This window comes from Phoca vitulina, unplaced genomic scaffold, assembly GCF_004348235.1.
Source record: "Phoca vitulina isolate PV1807 unplaced genomic scaffold, GSC_HSeal_1.0 scaffold8, whole genome shotgun sequence".
Classification (NCBI taxonomy): Eukaryota; Metazoa; Chordata; class Mammalia; order Carnivora; family Phocidae; genus Phoca; species Phoca vitulina.
In genome coordinates, this window is record NW_022589711.1 from 19,205,461 (window position 1) to 19,228,841 (window position 23,381).

The window sequence follows — 23,381 nt, forward strand, 5'->3', positions numbered from 1 at the left end:
ATTGCTGGGAACTCCCAGTTAGCTGCCTTTTCTTTTACTGTTCACCAGTTTCAGTTAAACTTCCAAATCTTTACCCCCCTGGCTTTAGGAAAATTATGGGAGTTTGGGGACTGCTTCTGAGCTGTAAAGATTGGGATCACATTAGACCCAAGGCCTCTTCCTGGTTCTCTGTGGATTTCAAATAATTCTAATCTAGAGTCCCAGATGCATTTTTGACTGGTCTGGGGAAACCCTGGCTCACAGCCCATAATAGAGATCTGAGCTTATTTTCATGATAATTTCTCCAGCCAGACTCAAAAGGAATCCCGTGAGGCAGATATGTGATTTTTGGCTCCAGTACCAATGAAAACCTCTTGAGAATGTTCTAGGATTTTTTTTTTTTTTCCTTCAAGATTTTGGAGCACAGGATGAAGAATAAGCTAAATTGGCAGCAAACTACTTAGAGCGAAAGACAACATATGGCAGGAAATTTGGCATCCTTTAGGGGATAATTCATTGGCACCACATTTACATATTCTATGGTTACCAACAGACATTACACATTATATTTTTCACAATGATATTTTTCTTTAACATTACACGGAGCACTTTCCAAATGGCACTAATACCTATTCTCATCTTAGTGTGACTAAAAAGGCAGTTCCTTTCTCACAAGAGCATGGTATAATTGAAATGTATTTTGATTTCCTTTGGATTTTTCTTATATAATAAATGGGATTAAGAACTGAGTAATGTAGGGGCGCCTGGGTGGCTCAATGGTTAAGCGTCTGCCTTTGGCTCAGGGTTCTGGGATCGAGCCCCACATCGGGCTCTCTGCTCGGCGGGAAGCCTGATCTCCCTCTCCCACTCCCCCTGCTTGTGTCCACTCTCTGGCTGTCTCTCTCTCTGTCAAATAAATAAAATCTTAAAAAAAAAAAAAAAAAAAGAACTGAGTAATGTAGAATTAAACCATAAACTGTAAGCCCATATTAAGTATGGTAAAAAGCATTTTTCCCTTTGTACTCCTAAGTATTAGGCCATACTAGTAGTAACTCTGAAATATTTTCTGAAGAAGAACATTTTTTAACTTTTTTAAATTAATAAAAAAAACTGTTAGTAGTAGTAAGGATTGGGAAAATGTTCAAATCCTTTGTTCCTCCAGGGCAAGAGTGTACTACTTAATGCCATAATTCTTAATTTTATGTCTCACTGGTGTTTTAATCATCAATTAGCCATTTATTCTCCTTTATATCATCCTCACCAAGTGGTTGTCTTTCAGTTCTTGAGCCCCCCCCCCCTTGGGGAGGAAACTTATTTGTACTTGTACAGCCATTTTTCTTTTAACTCAATTTTCATAAGTTTTTTTTTTATAAGGTTTTCTTTATGAATTGACTATTGTGTGCCAGACGTTGTACTACGGATGTCATTTCATTATTACCACTACCCTGTGAATTAGATACAATAATTCCATTTGCATTTGAACAAAAGATAACTATAAAGAGCAAGCAGCCTGTCTAACTAGAAAGTTCTGGAGATAGCATTGGAAATTTGGTCTGTTGGTTTCACCTCTTGTCCCCAACAACGGACAAAAATGAGTTTCTAATTTTCATTTTGTATTCTACTTATTCTTTTATATCTTGATTTTTTAAAAAAAGATTTCCCTAATAATTTGATTATAGCAAGGAATCCCTCAAGCTTCAAAAATTTTCTGGAAAGAATTAATAACCCTTAATACCTAAAACAAAATGTGAACTCTCATAAAGGGAAGAATCCATGTTATTTTTAAGCAGTGATGAAAATAGAAACTGGATCATACTAGGTTCTTAATTTACCAATGTTAAGGAATTAAAAAAATTGATTGATTGATTGAATGGACAAAAGAGCAATATCTTCTACCTATAGGTCTTTCTTTGGTGTTGGTTCATTAAATTGAATGCATACTTCAAGGAAGTGCAATTGTGTAACTGCTTGCATCAGTCAGGGAGTGATGGAAAACATCATTATATTTTAGCATGGGCAGAATTATCACCTAACTTCTCCAACACCTACACCTAATGAAAAATGATGAAAGTGACTATCAAAATAAATATTAGATTTAAATTTAATTTTGTTTATTGATAGGCTCTTATGAATCATGGAACACTACATCAAAAACTAATGATGTAATGTATGGTGACTAACATAACAAAATAAAAAATGTAAAAAAAAGAAAATTGGTTTTTTGGTTTCCAGTGTTAATAAATTATTGAAAATAACCTGTTATATTTTGCTAGCTGTTACCTATAAATTCATTCACTGAATGATGAGCAACATTAAACCATAATTTTTATGGCAGGTTTTCTTTAAATATTAAAATGAAATAATCAAATATGAATTATGGTCAGCTGGAAAAGAAATCCATAAAACAATACCCAAGACCAAACTGCAGAAAAAGAATGCATTAAGGAAAAAAATGCTTTAAAAATCATAGGTATTATACATTAAATTCCTTATTCAAGTCTGATTTTTGTAACATTCTAATGTGGATTACAACTGCCTTATTCTTAGGGTGAAAGTTCTAAATTTGATAAATCTCCCTGGTCAAATAAGCATGTAAAAGGCTGCCAAATCTGACTATATAGATCCCAGTCATCTCATATAGTGCAAACATAATAGAGTAGCAGACCTAGATTAGATTTTGAACTCTTTTAGTGGCATATTTAAAAGCTCTAAGTCTGGTACCCTATAACATCTGAGAGGAAATAGAAATGCCTTAAAATGAAGTTAATATGTTGCATTGAACATATAAATAAGGCAATTTTGTCACCAGAAGTTATGCATCCACTCCTATTATTTTCTTTGTTTCCTGAGAATATATGACTGCTAAAACAATCTAATTGCAAAGTTTAGAAACACACACACCAACACCCAAGAGTGATGCATAGCTTATAATTTAATGAACAAAATTGTGTTTAAAGAAGAAAACCAATTATATCAGTATCTGGATTAAGAATTAGAGGGCCAGAGTTCAAGTTTTTACTCAACTCAACTGGTTGTGAGACCTCTGGCAAATCAAACCACTCACAGAGACTCAGTTTCTTCACTTGTAATTCAGAATAGCGGTTCTACTTCACTATTTCCAGATACTTTAAAGATCAAATAAGATTATATAGGAATACTGTTAAGTGAAATAGAGTTATGAAAATCTAAATTACCACTTCTGGTAAGTTTGAGAATTTATCAGTTAATCTTGGCTATATAGAAAAAAAACATTCTTGAAAGCAATTCTTTTTTTTTTTTTTTGCCCATTACTAATTCTTTTTAATATTGCTATTAATTATATGCTTGAAACACTACGTCTGTTATAAGGTATCATTTTCAAGTCATTTAGAGAAAGCCCTCTATTCAATCATTATATTTCCATTTATTTGAATTGAACCATAAACAATTTTAATGATACGTTTTGAGCTTGATGGTCTTAAACAAGAGAAGGTGAGAGAGTCTCTGATCTTCAAAGTAGCAGAAAGCTGGGGGCATAGTCTCTGCTCAGAACTTGGTACTAACATGTGTTACCAATTTTAGTTGAAGTTCAAAAAGATGGAACTTGTTTTTAGCAAATGTTTGATATTTCTGCCATCACACCATTAGTCAAATGATGTTCATACTCCAAGAAGACCCCCATTGACCACTTTTTACCTAGTGAAATAGAAGGAATTATATATATAAGACTGATGTGGTTTTGTTGGTATTTGGGAAGGAATTATTTTCTGAAAATTAAAAAAAATAATAATGTAGTGTAATTGTAACTTTGCATCATTAAGGAATATAGTGAGCAGAACATTAGGATAATTTCTCATGATTAAAATATTTCTATAATGGTGTGAGCATCCACTTTACAGCAAAGGCTTAGTCATTTATTCGCACCTTTCTATCTCCTGCACATATGATAAAAAATATTGCTGAAATAAAATGTCATTCTGTGGTGACTATGCCAAATTCTTGCTATGTCCTGTTTGCTTCTCTCTGAAAGTTTTCTTCTGCACTTCTAGTTCCCTGTAATATTCAAAATAGACAATATGTATGTTATATATATTTTATTAATAATTTATAGATATAGTTTGTTAGAATAAACTCTGATGACACAAGTTCTCATGCATTCATGCCTAATTTGAGAAAGGAATTGAGAACATCTCTATCCAAGTGTCTACAACAATGAAATTAGGGAAGTCTTTCAAATATATTGGAGAAAAAAATAAGATAGAGAATGCTATTTTTACACATTTAAGAATTTTCCTTATTTCTTCAACATTGTCCATTTATATTTCTTGGTTGAATTGGCCACATTTGAATTACAAAAAAAAATGTGTTGTTGTGTATTTTCCCCATTTAGATAGGATGGGTTTATGATATTTTTGAAAGGTTAAATGCAACTTAACAACATTTGTTAGAGCATGACTTACATGTGCCCAAAGACCAATTTTAAAGAGTGCTAGTTTAAATAGACAATAACTCGGGACACCTCGGTGGCTCAGTCATTAAGCATCTGCCTTTGGCTCAGGTCATGATCCCAAGGTCCTGAGATCGAGCCCCACATCAAGCCTTACATCGGGCTCCCTGCTCCGCAGGAAGCCTGCTTCTCCCTCTCCCACTCCCCCTGCTTGTGTTCCCTCTCTCACTGTGTCTCTCTCTGTCAAATAAATAAATAAAATCTTTAAAAAAAATAAAAAAATAATATACAATAACTCTCCGAAAAGAAAAACTATAATTATATACTTGCTTAATAACTGTCTGTATAATTCTAATCATACACAAATTCTTGCAGAAAGTGAGAAAAAGAAACATCCCTAACTCGTGAGGCTGAGGATATCTTGATACCAAATCATACAAGAATATTTTCAGAGGGGAGAAAAACTGTAATGCATGAACAAAAATTCAGTAACACTGGAATAATTATAAAGCCATAGCTAATAATTTTATCAAAAATGATACTATATAATGCTCAAGTTTAGTTTATTCCAAGAATGCAAAGTTGGTTTACTATTTAATCATTCTAAAAATTCACAACACTGATAGATAGAAAAGAAAAAGTCAATCTCGATAAAGAAAATAAACATTTTACTTTAAAATGTTTTCTTAGCACATCCTACATAGAAAATATGTATGTCTGATAAATGTATGTAAAAACAACAAAACAAACAAAACAAAACAAAACCCTACAACATCATATTCAGTAGTAAAACATGAAAAGCATTTATCCTAAAGTAGAAATGAGAATCCTGCTACCATCAACTCAATTCATTATTATACATAAGGTCTTAATTTTTGCAGTTAGACAAGAAAATAAATAAAAGGTAGAAAACTTGAAAAGGGAAAAAAAAAATCTAAGCTGTCTTTGTAAAATCAAACTGAGCACATTCAGATTACTGTATTTATTAATTGTTATTGCACTTATTATACAAATCAGTTTCGAAGAATAAGGGAGAGTAGAAATATCATTCCTGACTTCTTTTTAAAATATAGTTGATATACAATGATATATTAATTTTAAGTGGATGGTATATTATTGACTGTAAAGCCTATGCTGTATTTTTCATCTGTTCCTGTTTTTAAAAGGATTAAATTTTGTTTCAAATTAAGCACAAATAAATTTAAAAAATGTAAAGTCAGCTGAATGTAAAGCATTCAGTGTATTAAGATTGATGGAGTATGGTTGGTAAGGAAGACTTGGATAATGTGTTTCTTTTGAAGAGAGAGATTATCCTTAGGCACCCTGAAATGATAGACACATGATCAATTTTAACTGGCACTCTGCTAGGTGCTGGTTTTAGAACTACATACAACATGGAGTTGGCCCCTGCCCTCATTAATTCATAGACCAGTGGGTGTAATAAGGGTCATTTTTTTTAAAGAAATTTTTTAAATTTTATTTTATTATGTTATGTTAGTCACCATACATTACATCATTAGGTTTTTTTTTTTTACTTTCTTGAAAAATTTATCTAATCAAATAAAAGAAGGTACATACAAATAAAGACACTTTATATAAGCAATTGTCCAAAAGAATTAGATTGTTTCCAAAAAAAAATTCTATCTGCTAATGGAATTTACTGATGCCGAAGGCTCTTAATTTTATTTTATTATGTTACGTTAATCACCATACATTACATCATTAGTTTTTGATGTAGTGTTCCATGATTCATTGTTTGCGTATAACAACCAGTGTTCTGTTCAGTACGTGCCCTCTTTAATACCCATCACCAGGCTTGCCCATCCCCCCACCCCCCTCCCCTCTAGAACCCTCAGTTTGTTTCTCAGAGTCCACAGTCTCTCGTGGTTATTTATTTGAGAGAGAGCTGGTAGAGGGGCAGAGGAGCAGGGAGAGGGACAAGCAGACTCCACACTGAGCAGGGAGCCCTGCATGGTTCTATCTCACGACCCTGAGATCATGACTCGAGCAGAAATGAAGAGTCTGATGCTTAACCTTGGTTAAGCTGCCCAAGCATCCTAATAGGGGTCATTCTTAAAATAAAGTCTTGATTAAAATGGAATTTGGAAAAGATTGTCCTGTATTTTTATATGATTTAATGGTAAACTACAGAAAAATACTCTCATTTAGCTCATCAGAATATTCCTATCAGTCAGTTAGGTATAGTACATGAAAATCTAAAACCAAAACATTTTCTTTCCAATCAAAGATGATTCTAGCATTTCTTTCTGGGAATCATGAAGCATATTTGTCAATTATCTTTTTTCAATTTTCTTCCTGCTGTGTATGCTTTTTTGCTTCTACCCTGATTCTGATTACATGGTATTAATAATGAATGCTGGCTGCTAAGGTCAAAGATTTTGATTTTATAAACCACACTCATGTATTAGAGTGTGTTTTAATCCTTTGGAAATGAGACATAGAGTGTGTGAGATACAATTACTGGTAATAGGAATTAATAGCATTTCTTTTGAAAATGAATTAAATTTCAATAATTTTTTTAAAGATTTATTGATTTATTTGAGAGAGAGAGAGAGCACAGGCACCAGTGGGGGGGAGGGGCTGAAGGAGAGGGTGAGAATCTTAAGCAGACTCCACGCTGAGTCTGGAGACCTACATGGGGCTTGATGCCAGGACCCTGAGATCATGACCTGAGCAGAAATTGAGTCAGTCGGGTAACCAACTGAGCCACCCAGGTGCCCCTCGATATTTTTTAAAAATTTTTTTAAAGTAATCTCTATATCCAATGTGGGGCTCAAACTTACAACCCCAAGATCGAGATTTGCATGCTCTACTGACTAAGCGAGCCAGGCACCCCAATAATTTTTAATATTTTAATCATTAATAAATACTTTTTATGTTTGAATGAAAATATTTCAATCTAAAGCCAACATTTATTTGATAACTGCAAGAAAAATCTCTATGTATGGCTATATATTTATTACATTTTCCTGCCCTTCTTTTTATAGAAAATGTGATTAGGAAGGCTGTGGTGAAATACATAATATTGAACCTGGAATTCTTATATATTCTGAATCACAGTCCTTGTGTCATCAAACAGTGGTTCAAAGATTAATAATATATCTGAACCACTGGGGATAGTTGGGGAAATGAAGTGATTGTAACAGACTGATTCGCTTCCCTTAACCCTTTAGTTATGAAAGATCATAATTTTATTTATGCTCATGAATCAGCTTAGGAACAAAAGCAAAATTCCACTGCGCATTTTGTTTTGCTCATTTTTGATGGAGTTTCATTTCAGCCAGTCATCCAACAATAATTTTATAGAGTTTAGTACGGATAGTCAGATGTATTTTAGGATTTCTGAGGGCAGCAAATGATATAGGCCCTTGAAAAAGCTGAGAATGTCACTTCTAAATCAAAATACATATGAGAGAGCATGCAATCTTGATAGAAATACATTGCATCCATGGGCAGATGAACTGATATAATTTCCAGCTACATTTAATACATGTTAGAACTAGTTCTCACCACTATTGCAGAGAGTTTCTTTTCCTTTAACCCTATTTATTATAATCAAAAGCACAAGGAAGCTAAGGTAGAATAGAAACTTAGACGCTAAAAAAATAAAACTTAAAAATTAAGGCTTTCCAAGGTAGAATATTTGTGATTCTGTTTATTCTTTGTCTGTACATTTGGGTTTGCTGAATCTTTGAACTTAATGTAAAGCATATTTTCAGACTTGCCCACCTTAACTGATGTGTTTACAAATACCTAAATTTTAGAGCTAAATGTAGCCTGATCTGATTTCTGAATGGTCATGGGGCTTTGGCTTAATTGACTGGTTTGATTTTTCAGCTACTTTTATTTCCCTTGCCAAACATTCCACTAGACAGGCTAACAAGAAACTAAATGGTCATAAGGCTGGGAACCAGAAGGAAACGAGTGATAAGCAAAGGTCTGGGTAGTACGAAAACTCGGTAACTGGCCACTGTAATTGAGAGTCGGCTGTGTGAGGCAGAATACGTGTGACTACACTTAATGTATGCATTGGATTTTGCTAGCCTATTATTCTTCATAGAATGGTATTAAGGCAAGAACATAGAAAATTATAGTGATTTATAGAGAACATGCATATGAAGGATTTCATTCGTTCATTCATTCATTCATTCATTCATTCGTTTGTTCACTCGTCCCTTCTTTAATTTCAGATCAGTCTCTGGGACCAGTTTTTAGGCATTGAATTGATCAGTTCAGGAGAGATAGAAGTTTTCAGGGAAATGTTGAATCTTCCCTTTCTTCCTGAATATTGTTAAATCAAAGCTTAATTAGAATTTTGAAGAAGCAAGTTCTAGAGGCTTAAGCTTTTGGCTAAATGACTTTTTAGACATTACCAGATTAACTAGATATATATGATGTGTTACCCAAAATATATAACTGCATCAGTACCTTATTGGAAAATAGATTGGTGTATCGATTGTTACATATATAAAAATTATCTGAAAATTATAGAATTTAAATAATTTTTCTTACCTTTTAATAAATAAGACCTATAGCTTGGGATACATACAAATACTAAATATAGCAAGTATAACCTTCATAGTATCAAGCCATATAATTCGTAACTAGTGTGAATTAAGAGTTTTTACCTATGAAAGGAAAAAGCAAGCAAAGAAAGCTATTTTCTTTTTTTTTTTTAGTTTTATTTATCTGTTTGAGAGAGAGAGAGTGTGCACAAACTGGGGGGGGCGGGGGGCAGAGGGAGAAGCAGGCTCCCTGTTCGGCAGGGAGACCTACATGGGCCTCGATCCCAGGACCGTGAGATCATGACCTGAGCCAAAGGCAGACGCTTAACTGACTGAGCCACCCAGGCGCCCCAGAAAGCTATTTTCTATCATCAGAATGTCAAACAAACCTTCATGATATAGAAGGAACACATGAGGAAAACTTAAATGTGTGCTACAATGAGGGGTGCATCGATGTTTTTTAAAAAGCCATTTGAACGAGGTCTTTCAGCCGTGCTCAGTCAAGACTGGATTCAGGTCCTCTGGACATGGAAGACAAGTGATTTTCCTTCTGTTTGTAACATGATGGAATTATATTTAAAACAATAGCATAGCAGAAATAAAGGAAGAGAATTATAGTGTAGTAATAGTGTAGGTTTTAAAATCAGAGACAGCTGTGTTGGGGATCTGCTGGAGAACTAATTGTGTGACCTCAGCAGGTTTCTTAAATCTACAATGCTTTCGGTTGAGGACATCATAAAATGGGAATAATACATATTACTAAAGCACAACATGATGTGAAGATGAAGTAGTGTAATGTATGTATATAATATACACGTATAAATATATAATGTTACATAATTCTAATTATGCAAAAAACTTACTTGTGTTTTCTGTATATTAAAAATATCCATTTTCCATATTTCTTTTTCTTTTTGAATTGTTCATTTTGCATTACTTATTTTCCAAGTTGTTATCATAATGTATATAGAGTTATATTTTCAACCTTTGCTCACATGACATTAAACTGTAACAATTATCTAAAATGCTACAGACTTCAGAGTTGTCATTTCAATTCAGAATAATCCATGGAATTGACACCCAAAAATTGCCTGAATCATTATATAGTTGAACATTTATTCTATTTGTAAATATATATATCAGCATACTCAACACTCTCGTATCTAATGCTTTTTCATATTTTAAATGTTTCCCTCAGTATAAATTTCCAAAAGTAACAGCATAGTGGATTCAGTTTGCTGCTCTTGGCTTTATTATTTATTAGCTATATGACATTGAGTAAGTTAATTACCTTCTACATATCTCAGTTTTCTCATGTGTAAAATGGAAGTGATAATAATTAATAAGTTATATATAGAATAATTAAACCAGCATCTTGCACATAGTAAGTGCTATATAAATAAAGTTAAATGCTCATTAAAAGGTTTAATGGTATTTAAGGCCACATATTTCTAAAATGGTTATTATAAGTTACTGCCAACAGCTATTTTAATTTTATTTTCCTTTTAAACATGGATTTTATATTTTTAATGTGTTAATTGAATACAGATTTTTAAGAGTTATAATTATTAGTCTTGTTTTATGAAATTCACATATAGGATCCATGAAGATGGGGACTTTGATTTACTTGCTCTGACTAACCAGCGTAAAAAGGAACACCTAGTACATAGCTCTATAAATATCTGTAGAAAGTATGAATGATTGTGGAAATCCTGGCTCTATCTTGGGCTGGAAGGCAGAAATACCTGATTTTGTAGATCAGCTAGGATGCAATTAAAGGGAAGAAAGGGGGCATATTTTATGTTCACAGAAAGCCGTTCCAAATAAGCCAATTTAGATACTATAGGTTGTAGGCCCTTGTTCTGCAAACCAATCTTCTTCAATTTTTTTTGGTTTTATTTTCTATTGAATTTTTTTGCAACATTGCAAAATTGGGGAGACAGGGAAAGTTTTACATTTTTTAATTCATCACTGTATCAAAGTGTATTGTACGTATTCATGATATGATATTTGTTGAACTCTGCTGATGATCATGTTTAATTTATTCTTTACCCTATATCCAGGTAAACCAGTTATGATTGTCACAGAATACATGGAGAATGGTTCCTTGGACAGTTTCTTACGTGTAAGTAGAAGATTTTATATATATTCATATATCTCTTATCCCTATCTATATCTCTTATCCCTCTACCTATACATATATATGCATAAATATGGAATGAATTGCTAAAAATGTTAGAGGCAACCGCTAATATTTTGCCAGCAATTAGATAACAAAGTTTAAAGTAAAACTGAAATTTGGAGGGGGGGTACTAAATAGTAAGAAGAAGACTAAAATTGCATCTTTATCTTGCAGCATCCAAAGTTAATGGTTTATATTTTTTTATTTTATTATGTTATGTTAATCACCATACATTACATCATTAGTTTTTTTTTTTAATTTTTTATTGTTATGTTAATCCCCATACATTACATCATTAGTTTTAGAGGTAGTGTTCCATGATTCATTGTTTGTGCATAACACCCAGTGCTCCATGCAGAACGTGCCCTCCTCAATACCCATCACCAGGCTAACCCATCCTCCCAACCCCCTCCCCTCTAGAACCCTCAGTTTGTTTTTCAGAGTCCATCGTCTCTCATGGTTCTTCTCCCCCTCCGATTTCCCCCCCTTCATTCTTCCCCTCCTGCTACATTCTTCTTTTTTTCTTTCTTAACATATATTGCATTATTTGTTTCAGTTTTTGATGTAGTGTTCCATGATTTATTGTTTGCGTATAACAACCAGTGCTCTGTTCAGTACGTGCCCTCTTTAATACCCATCATCAGGCTAGCCCATCCCCCCATCCCCCATCCCCCTCCCCTCTAGAACCCTCAGTTTTTTTCTCAGAGTCCATAGTCTCTCATGGTTCGTCTCCTCCTCCGATTTCCCCCCCTTCATTTTTCCCTTCCTGCTATCTTCTTCTTCTTTCTTTTTTTTTTAACATATAATGTATTATTTGTTTCAGAGGTACAGATCTGTGATTCAACAGTCTTACAAAGTTAATGGTTTATATTTTTAAAACAAATTTGTGCAATCTTCAGTCTTTTTATACTGCCAAGATTCACATTAGTTAAAATAAAAATTTTAAAAAGACCCATAAATTAAGACATAAGTAACATTGTTGTAAGACAAATATTCTCTTTTCTTCATTGAAAGTAACCTCAGAGTGCTATTAGATAGAAGACCATCTATCTCTCACATAGAGCTTTTATCTCAGAAAATAAGCAAGTATTATAATTTCAAAGTTTTCTCAATTCAGAGATATCATTTTGGTGATATATATGCATCTATATATACTTTTTAAATTATTTCAGCAAATATTTGTTCAAAGAAATGTGAAAGTTTTATGGAGAACAAGACACTGCCAATCACCAATCACTGCAAGGGATAAAAAAGACATATACTCTGTCTTTAATACACTTTCAGTGCTATAAAATAGATATAGATAGACGATAGATGATAGATAGATAGATAGATAGATAGATAGATAGATAGGAAGCATAGTATAATTCATTATCATGGAGGAAACTTTTAAATTTTCTATAAATGAGAAGGTATTTATTTTAATATTCACGAGGCAAATACAAATTTTATCAGCAATTATTTTCCCAAACATTTCAAAAACAAATATTTTTTAAATCAGGTAATTAAAACCATTATAATAAATATTCTTTTAAATTGTTATTGTGTAGATATAACTAAACATGGAATTTTATATCTATTTATCTATATATACATTTATGCACATATGTACATCTGTATGTGTGTATCTATTTACCTATTTATCATATAAATCATATATTTGTATTTTAATCCAAGTAAATTGGAAGCTTTTCTAAATACAGATCTCTGACTTTGTGTTTTATTGTTTTCCATTTTATGACCTATAACTCAAGACTGAGTAGAAAACGAATATTCAGTAAATATTTTTGACTAATTCTGAACTATTTATTTATGATGATAATTTAAACATTTAACATCCACCTTCTTTGAAACAATTAATAAAACATCTGAAAAACCAGAAGGAAGAATGGACATTCAATCAAATAAATATGTAAAACTAAAATAGCCACAGGAGTCATTTCATTTTGTTGTTCTTGAATTTAAAATTTCTGAGGGGTTTATATGTCACAAAAAGACCAGGAAAGATCTAGTTTTGAACCTGAAGTCAGAATGTTAGGACACTCCTTGTAATGAAGTATTTAGTAATGTAGCTACTGTGCTGTTTTGTTTTAGCCTTGTATCTATTTATTTACATATCTTGTTAGGCTGGAGTGCTTAGAACTAAAATGTATATAGCCAGTCTTTTTACAGTTCAGTATGTGAGATTTTAACCAAGATATATCTTTAAGGAAGAGCAACACATCTTAATTGTGTATTTGAAATACTTCTCAGAAACACGATGCCCAGTTTACGGTCATCCAGCTAGTGGGGATGCTTCGAGGGATAGCATCTGGCATGAAGTACCTCTCAGATATGGGTTATGTTCACCGGGACCTTGCTGCTCGTAACATTTTGATCAACAGTAATTTGGTGTGTAAGGTTTCTGATTTTGGACTTTCACGTGTTCTAGAGGATGATCCAGAAGCTGCTTACACAACAAGAGTGAGTCACTTTTTCTTTTTCTTTTTTTCCTTTTTAATATGTTTTTCACCTTGTGTTATGTTGACTTGCAAATAAATAGAAATCACGTCTCTCAATGTTTTGTCAATTATATCTTCCCCTGAAGGAAATGTATCCTTTAACATTAAACTACTGTTACTTCTTCTGGGAAGATAGATGGTCACTGTTTATAAGGTGGGTAATGATGGTAATTCTGAAATGTCATACATCAGTTTAATGTGTCCCCCACAAATGCAGCATGGTTCTCTCATGTCTGAAGTCTTGGGATTTTTATATTTACCCATTTTTGCATCTGATTGAGCCACCTTTAGTAAACGGATTGGATAAATTCTCAGCTCCTCCGTCCAACTAGATATAATTTTAAAGCATTTTAAAATTCATGTTTACCTAAACAACATATGCTTACGTTATAAAAATTTCAAAACAAAGCAATAAAAAGGAGAAAAGTCATCCATAATTGTGCCACCCACAGAGAACATCTGTAACTTTGTCAGTTGATACTTCCAGATTTTTTCTGCATACCTAATATACACACCTATGCATGAATACATAATTAAAATAGGATTATTCATAATATTACTGTATAACCTGTTTTTCTCTTAGCAATATACCTGTTGAATATATTTCACTGTCAATAAATAATCTTCAAGTTTTCATTTTTGTCAGTTTTATCTATTCTATTATCTGGTTGTACCATTTTTTAAAAATCAACCTCTAATTATTGGGCAAATTATTATTATATCTAGCTTTTCTTTCATTTTTATCATTTTATTCTATTATTCTTTAATTTTTTTCATTATGATAAGTGTACTCTTTAATCCCCATCTCCCCACCCAGGTACCCACTTGTAACTATCAGTTTGTTCTCTATAGTAAAGAGTCTGTTTCTTGATTTGTCTCTTTCTCTTTCTCTCTTTTTGTCCTTTGCGTGTTTGTTTCTTAAATTCCACATACGAGTGAGATCGTATGGTATTTGTTTTTCTCTGACTGACTTATTTCACTTAACATTGTGCTAATTCTATACCTGTTGTTGCAAATGGCAAGATTTCATTCATTTTATGGCTTAATAATATTCCAGTGTGTGTGTGTGTGTGTGTGTGTGTGTGTGTGTGTGTGTGTGAGATGTACCACTTCTTCCTTATCCATTCATCTATCAGTGGACATTTGGGCTGCTTCCACAGTTTGACTGTTGTAAATAATACTACAATAAACATAGGGGTGCATGTATCCTTCTGAATTAGTGTTTTGTATTTTTGGGGTAAATACCCAGTAGTATGATTACTGGATCATAGGGTAGTTCTATTTTTAATTTTTTGAGGAACCTCCATACTTTTTTCCACAGTGAATGTGCCAGTTTGCATTCCCACCAACAGTGTAAGAGGGTACCTTTTTCTCCACATCCTCGCCAACACTTGTTGTTTCTTGTGTTGTTTATTTTAGCCATTCTGACAAGTGTGAGGTGATATCTCATTGTAGTTTTGATTTGCATTTCCCTAATGATTACTGATGTTGAGCATCTTTTCATGTGTCTGGTGGCTAATTGTATGTCTTCTTTGAAGAAATGTCTGTTCATATCTTCTGCCCATTTTTAATTATATTGTTTTTTTTGTCTTCAGTTGTATTAGTTCTTTATATATTTTGAACACTAACCCCCTATGGGATATGTCATTTGCAAATATCTTCTGCTATTCAGTAAGTTGGCTTTTAGTTTTGTTAATTGTTTTCTTTGTTGTGCAGAAACTTTTTATTTTGATGAAGTCTCAACAGTTTATTTTTGCTTTTATTTCTCAGCTCAGGAGACATATCTAGAAAAATGTTGCTAAGGCTGATGTCAGAGAGATTACTGCCTGTGGTCCCTTAAAGGATTTTTATGATTCCAGGTCTTAAATTTAGGTCTTTAATCCACCTTGAGTTTATTTTTGTGTATGATGAACAAATGTTATTCAGTTTCATTCTTCTGCATGTGGCTGTACAGTTTTCCCAACACCATGTGTTGAAGAGACTGTCATTTTTCTGTTTATATTCATTCTCCTTTTCGAAGATTGATTGACCATATGATTGTGGGTTTATTTCTGGGTTTTCTGTTCTGTTCCATTGATCTATATGTCTATTTTTATACCAGTACCATATCATTTTAATTACTACTGCTTTGTAATATAACTCAACATCTGGAATTGTAATACCTCCATTTTTTTTTCACGATTGTTTTGACTATTTGGGGTCTTTTGTGGTTCCATACAAATTTTAGGATTTTTTATTCTAGTTCTGTGAAAAATGCTGTTGGTATTTTGATAGGCATTGCATTAAATGTGTAGATTGCTTTGGGTAGTATGGATATTTTAACAGTATTTGTTCTTTCAGTTCATGAGCATAGAATGTCTTTCATTTCTTTACATCATCTTGAATTTCTTTCATCAGTGTTTTATAGATTTCAGAGCACAGGTCTTCCACCTCTCTGGTTAAGTTTATTCCTGAATATTTTATTGTTTTTGGTGCAATTGTAAATGGGATTGTTTTCTTAATTTCTCTTTCTGCTGTTTCTGTACATTGATTTTGCATCCTGTGACTTTACTGAATTCATTTATCAGTTCTAGTAGTTTTTTGGTGGAGTCTTTTGGGTTTTCTATATATAGTCCCCTGCCATCTGCAAATAGTGAGAGTTTACTTCTTCCTTATTTGGATGTCTTTTATTTCTTTATGTTGTCCAATTGCTTCTGATACTATGTTCAATTAAAGTGGTAAGAGTGGACATCCTGGTCTACTAGTTCCTGACCTTAGGAGAAAAGCTCTCAGTTTTTCACCATTAAGTATGCTGTTGGCTGTGGGTTTTCCGTATTAGCTTTTTGTTATGTTGAGGTATGTTCTCTCTAAACCTACTTTGCAGAGGGTTTTTATTATGAATGGATGTTGTACTTCGTCAAATGATAGCTTTTCAATATTTTATGCAAATGTGTAAATGATCCATTTGCATTCATTATTGTATGACTGATAATTTCCCTATGATATAACCCTAAAAGTGGATTTGCTGTGTCAAAAGTGGATTTCCTGTGCCCATTTTAAGAGCACACTTAACTATATACTGATAAAAATAGATATTATCGTTTTTTTGTGTTTGTTAGTTTTGAGAATTGTATCTAGTTGTTTTAATTTGTATTAATTTGATTCAAAATGCATTTGATTATTTCTTCATATATTTATTGGCAGATTCCTTTGAAAAGACATTTCTTTATAGAATTCTTTTTTCATGGCAGGCAATTTTAGAAAATAAAGATATAATGATCATTATTAATGATACTACCAAAGGTAACCAATTGTAATTACCAATTATGTATATAGTTACAAAATGGGATCATATTATATGTACTGATATATAAAATGATATTCACTTATCAATCCAGTATTTTCTTCTTATACAAACTCAGTGTTGTTTTGTAATCTATTTTAACTTAAAATATAAAATGTAGAATTTTCTAAATGATAAATTTTAACAATATCATTAAATAATGTACCATACTCCACTTTATTCATATACAATACTTATCCAATGCACTATTAGGCAAATTCCAAAGTTTTGATATTCTTTTTTTTTTTTTTTAAGATTTTATTTATTTATTTAATTGACAGAGAGACTGACAGCAAGAGAGGAAACACAAGCAGGGGGAGTGGGAGAGGGAAAAGCAAGCTTCCTGCAGAGCAGGGAGCCCGATGCAGGGCTCAATCCCAGGACCCTGGGATCATGACCTGAGCCAAAGGCAGACGCTTAACGACTGAGCCACCCAGGCGTCCTTCTTCATGTTTCTTAAAGGTTATTACTGGTTCGCCTGGGTGGCTTAGTCAGTTAAGCATATGCCTTCAGCTTAGGTCATGATCCCAGGGTCCTGGGATGGAGTCCTGCGTCAGGCTCCCTGCTCAGTGGGGAGCCTTCTCTCTCTGCTCCCCCTGCTATGTTTGCTCTCTCTCTCTCTCTTTCTCTATGTCAAATAAATACAATCTTTAAAAAAATAAAAGGTTATTATTAATTTAAAAAACTCATTCTTTCTAAAATTATCAATTTCAACAATTCTATTATCAATGACCAAGTGTGTCACATGGCATCTATCTCACATTCTGAAAAAGAGCCCAATTTGCCAGACTGAGCTTCATCTACAAATAAAGCCACAGAAATAGAACCAGAAATTCAGAAGCACAGTGTCCCAGAGATATTCCTAGATGAGTTGATATAGGAGTTGGAACTCTCCTGATGCCTTTATAAGTTACACTCTTGTTTACATTTCCCATTTTCAACCAGATTCTGTAGTGGATTCACTGCTCGTACATCTAAGTATTTCTTAAAATGTGTCCTGCACAAAAGTGTTGCTGTTCTTGGGATTACAGTTCACTAGGTTAAGACCAAGACAAATAAAATAAAATTTTATATCTAACAGCTAGTTGAATTAAATTCATAACAGTGACCTTGACTGTAATAAGCTCTGAAAACTTGAAGAAATGCAAAACATGGGTAACTATGTGGATAGTGCTTTTTAGTGTCTCTTTTGTTCCTTCTCTGATCTCCAGAAAAATTAGCCAACATTCTGCAGCAAAGCATCATTTTTATGACTATAAATTATCATCCCAGGAGACAACATATGCAACAGATGATAATATATTTATAGTTTTGAAGAATGTTTTTTTATTCTGCTCACTGCTACTCTGCATTCTAAAGATATCCTTCATAACCTTTTGCTACTATTGAGCTTTTAACACACTGTACAGAAAGTATCATTCTTGTAGGCATTGTCCTTGTTATTATAACAATCACTATATGAAAATACTTCCAGTTTTAATAAAAAGTACTTGATTAAAAGATCTTTATTTGATATATTAGATTTCTGGTAATTTAGGTTCTGTGCCATATCCCATTTTTAAACCAGAGCATTTTTTTTTTCAATATTAGTTTTGATTTCTAGGATACTCTAAGGAATGATTTTTCTTGTAGGAACTTGGAAGATTCATCCAAATCTGGATCATCTGCTCTCTGGAGAATATGGGTTAACTTGGGTTAACTTTCATAGTTTTATTTGTACTGATTGTTACTTTGTAAGGACCAAGGGATACAGAAGACCATTTCTTGACTCTAGTAGAAAAAAAAAAAAAATGGTGCTCTGTCAAAATTCCTCATTATCATTTGTGAAATAAAAATGTGACAGACTCTCTGCATTTTTTATTCTCAGAAGATTCTTAAAAACTACACCAACAAAATGGCTCACTAACTGCCAATAAATAGCTGTTTAGAATTATTCAATGTTCATTCTTGTATTTTCTCAAAACCACTCAAAATATCTATGGGGGTCCTAACTTCCTTCTGAGAAGCTGTAATTTGCATCTGCATTTCCAGAATAATTTAGAAATCTTTAATTTAATCTCCTGTAATAATCCTTGTTTGGTACAACAATTTTATAATTTACCCTAAACTATGAGGTATGGTTTAAAATAATAGGGCTGCTATTTTGTTTCTTAGACAAAAACATTGAAACAATTAAATGAGTGTTGCCATACTAATTCTTGGGAATTTGTACTTATTATAGGAACACTGCTATTGTACAGAATGTTTTGGGAAATCCTCTTTTGAAATTATCTTTAAAATTGGATTGTGATATCATTGCTCAAAGTTATTTAAGCATATAGTATTTTAGGAAACATATTTGCCTGAGATAAAAATCTCTGGTCTCAAAAAGCTTATAGTTAATAAATAAGAAAAGTAATACATTGTTATATAATAAAGTCTAGGTTGTTGTTTTTTTTTTAACCAAACCAGTATTTTTCAGCTTAGACCTCCACTTTCTTTATTTGATTAAGCATCCTATAAATTATGGTTACTTCAGAAAAACAAGTTCACCATTTCAAAGAGCATGCCACAGCATTTTTGTTGGATAAACACATTCTGGTGAATCTGCTTTAAAAAGCTAGTCACATTACTTTAGTCACACTTAACACATATCACGTAGAGTCACTTGGATTCAAAAATTAGCATTCAGTGCCTCAATGCACTAAGCCTGTTCCCCAATTGCTCCTCAGAAAGTTCCTGCCTTAGGTAGAGGGTAACTGCACTAAGGAATCATGAGACGCGTTTGATTCAATGCCACTGAATGAATACGGGATGTTTGCTGATCTCATTTTAAAAACATTGTGATCGACAGGCAAGGTAGAAGAGTGGAACGGAATTTATATCAACTAATTCTGTATGTATTTTTTTTTAACTGGAGGGAACACCTGAGGAGTTGAGGAAACGCTGAGCCTTGAAACTTGGAACAACTTATCAGACGTTTTCCCATGCTGCTTTAATACTGTCTTAAGTGTATCACAGGTTTTCCTGCCTTACGTCCCAACAGGATTCCTTGAGACGAGAGGGTCAGCTCAGATCATAATATACACTTTTGTATGTTTTCTCTTTTTTATCAGGGTATTAAGTAGGAAATCAGAATTTTTTTCATTACTCACTTATAGTTATTTCTTCTCATTTCTCACTACTGAGTTATGTGGAAATTCCAAACATTGACACTTTCCATTATACGATGTGATTATGCATCCTGTAACCTTTGTAAAATTCCACTGTATACATGGGATTCGAGAGTAAGAAGGGTGTAGTGTTTTAGCGTTATTATGAAAATCGTTCAATCTTGTGGACCCTCTGAAATGTTCTTGGGGGACACCCAGCAATGCATGGATGACACTTTGAGAACCACTGTTACAGGTACTATGTCAGGAAAACGCACCTTAAAAACTAAATGAATATTTTAGTTTTATCAAGTGATATAAAATCTTGACTTATAGTATTATATGATATAGCATGTTTTGAAGAAAGTCCTGGAATGTATAACAGCAGCTGCATACAAAAGGCTGCAAATCATCCTTAAAGGCTTTGGAGTTTATTTGGGATGGAGCAGTTAGCTCTGCAAAATTAAACCATCAGAAACTTTTTGTTGTTGAGACAAACAAAAAATGAATTGCCTCTCTTTGGTTTCCCATCATATGAATTCAGAGCACAGTTATGGCATGTTGCTTATTATTTTTTTTTTTTTGCACTGAACTACCAATTTATTTCATTTTAAGAGAACCATGGAATTATTGGTGAAAACTGTTTACCACTAAATTATTTTTTAGTCTTTTTCCTTATGAAATTTCATTTTAAATGGTTAGCATTTTTCATGTGCATGCACGCATCTACGCATATGAGCATTCTTATATTCATATGTTCAAATGGGATCCAAAATTCCACCACGATGGTGCTCAGTTTACTGTTTAACAAAACCAAGTTAGAGAAAATATAGGCTTTTATCTAATTTATATGTTGTATTGTATAAAGTCAATCCAATTCTCAAGCCCCAAATTCATTTTAGAGATATAATTACCACATAAACCAATTTGGGAAATTTGAGAGAGCCAGATGATTTGTTTTTGGTTATATTCTTCATTTTTCATTTTTTTTTTTAATTTCTGTCCTGAAGATGCATACTGAGTCATTAGAAGTTAGATTTTTTTAAAGATTTTATTTCTTTATTTGAGAGAGAAAGCGAGCAGGGGGAGCGTCAGGCAGAAGGAGAAACAGGCTCCCCGCTGAGCAGGGATACCCCCCTCCCATGCAGGACTCCATGCTGGACCCAGGACCCTGGGATCATGACCTGAGCTAAAGGCAGACACTTAACGACTGAACCACCCAGGCGCCCCAGTAGTTAGATTTTTATATTGGCTAAGAAGTTTCTCCCTTTCGTTACATTTATAGCCCATTAACATCTATTTAATTTTTAGAAGATAAAAGCAAATGAAACGTTATCATAGGCATTGCGTGTTAAGTGAAGGAGAAAGAAATTTCATTTTACATAATAATTTATTTGATTTTTTTTCTCTGTAATTCTGCCAACTTGATGCCAGAAATATTCTACTACAGTTATTGTACTTAATTTCATTTGCAAGATAAGAAAGGGAAAAAAAAGTGGCTATTGCAAGTAGTTAAAAGCTAAGTAGTTAAATGCTTCTTTTCAGGATAACTCCATTCTAAGGACACAAATAATAGAAAACATGAGCCTTTATTCTGTAGTCAAGGACTAAAAACTACAAATACCAAGAACCAGTGTGATATAAAAAGAAAATTATATTATTTTGATAAGTAATATATATCATATATCCTTTACACATGAATGAAAAAAAAGTAACACATAAATATCTAATCAGAGGCCTTCATATATTTTAAGCTTTGAATCAAAATAAATAATGTCAATCATGAATTTATTCCCTACTCTCTTAGGATCAGTATGGATAGGCCTTATATAGCTTCACAAAGTAAAGCCATATATTCAAAAATCAGAAAATGCTAGAAGACTTCGTAATCTCAGTTGTCAACATTGCATCAATATTTAATGAGAGATCCAGTACTTTCTAGTCACCCAATTCAGAGAGATAGATACCATAAACATTTTTTTTAAAGATTTATTTATTTATTTTTTGACAGAGAGAGACAGCGAGAGAGGGGACACAAGCGGGGGGAGTGGGAGAGGGAGAAGCAGGCTTCCCGCTGAGCAGGGAGCCTGATGTGGGGCTCGATCCCAGGACGCTGGGATCATGACCTGAGCTGAAGGCAGACACTTAACGACTGAGCCACCCAGGTGCCCTGATACCATAAACATTTTAACGCGTAAAAATAATCTATTCAGATTTATGTGGGGGAAAAATCACAGCTATAGTTTTGGAGTGGACTATAGTAGTATGGAGGTTGTATGTAAAATATTACAGAGTCTCTAGCAGGAACAATTTTCTCTAAAGTGCATGATTCATTCATTCAACATTTGAGTGCCTATGATGTACCCGGCACTGTTCTAGGGCGGTAAATAAAACAAAGCCCTGACCTTATGAGTTTACATTCTAGTGTGGGAATTCAAGTAATAAACAAGCAAGTGAAGGTATAGCAAGGCAGAGAAGTAAGATGAAGAATGTGGGTAGTGGGGGAGGGTGTTATTTCAGTGAGGAAGATTAAGAGAGTTTCCCTGATAAAAAGATGTTAGAGTAGTGAAATGGTGAGAGTGGAGGAACAAATAATATAAGCATCAAAGTTAATTAACCAGATTTATTTTGCCTTAACTATCTTTTCAATTTAATAAATTAATTGTAATCATTGTTCTGATTCCAACAGGCTCACTTTGCAAGAAGACAAATTAAGTAGTCAGATTAATGATTTAACTCAGACTAAACATCAGGCTCATAGTGACTGGTCTAGGCTGTAATGCTGGCAAGCCTGGAAGCTTAGTAAAATCACTTTCTGATATTATTTCCAGTTCATGTGAATATCCCACATTTTCAAAAATGTGATGACACATTGCTTGAAGCTTTTCCCAGAGCCCCGAAGCCAGTAACCAGCCCCAGATTCCTTTGGCATTGGGAAGTACTGCAGTCTTCCTGTCCTAAGTCAGGCTTACCACTGGATGTCTGGCATGGCTGATAATTTGACTCATTTCTGTCATATGTCATGGTTCAAACACACTCCCATGACTTTTTCCTTTTTCATTTGCTGGCCACTGTTCTGGAATTGCCCCCTAGTTCAAGCTGTTGTTTACTAAACATAAACCTGTAAGGGAACTGTTGCTGTGATGTCCAGCCAGAACTGTCTTTTTGGATATTTAGGAGATTCTCAACCTATCATTTCATCTTTCCTTATTTTCCAATCATCAATATTAAAGAAATCAAGCTTACTCAAGTTTTGCACTTTTTTAGTTACTTACTAGAATGAACCTAATATCTCTATTTCTATCATTTTTGTC

At 33.3% G+C, this 23,381-nt stretch overlaps 1 protein-coding gene across 5 annotated transcripts in view; it reads left to right on the forward strand.

Moving 5' to 3' along the window:
* Positions 1-23,381, forward strand: part of EPHA3 (EPH receptor A3) — a 351,742-nt gene that overhangs the window by 293,740 nt on the left and 34,621 nt on the right. For all 5 annotated transcript variants that reach the window (XM_032406343.1, XM_032406344.1, XM_032406348.1 and 2 more), the window contains 2 exons: positions 10,995-11,056; positions 13,367-13,576. In XM_032406343.1, the coding sequence (XP_032262234.1) occupies positions 10,995-11,056; positions 13,367-13,576 (272 nt within the window). The remainder of the gene's footprint in view (positions 1-10,994; positions 11,057-13,366; positions 13,577-23,381) is intronic.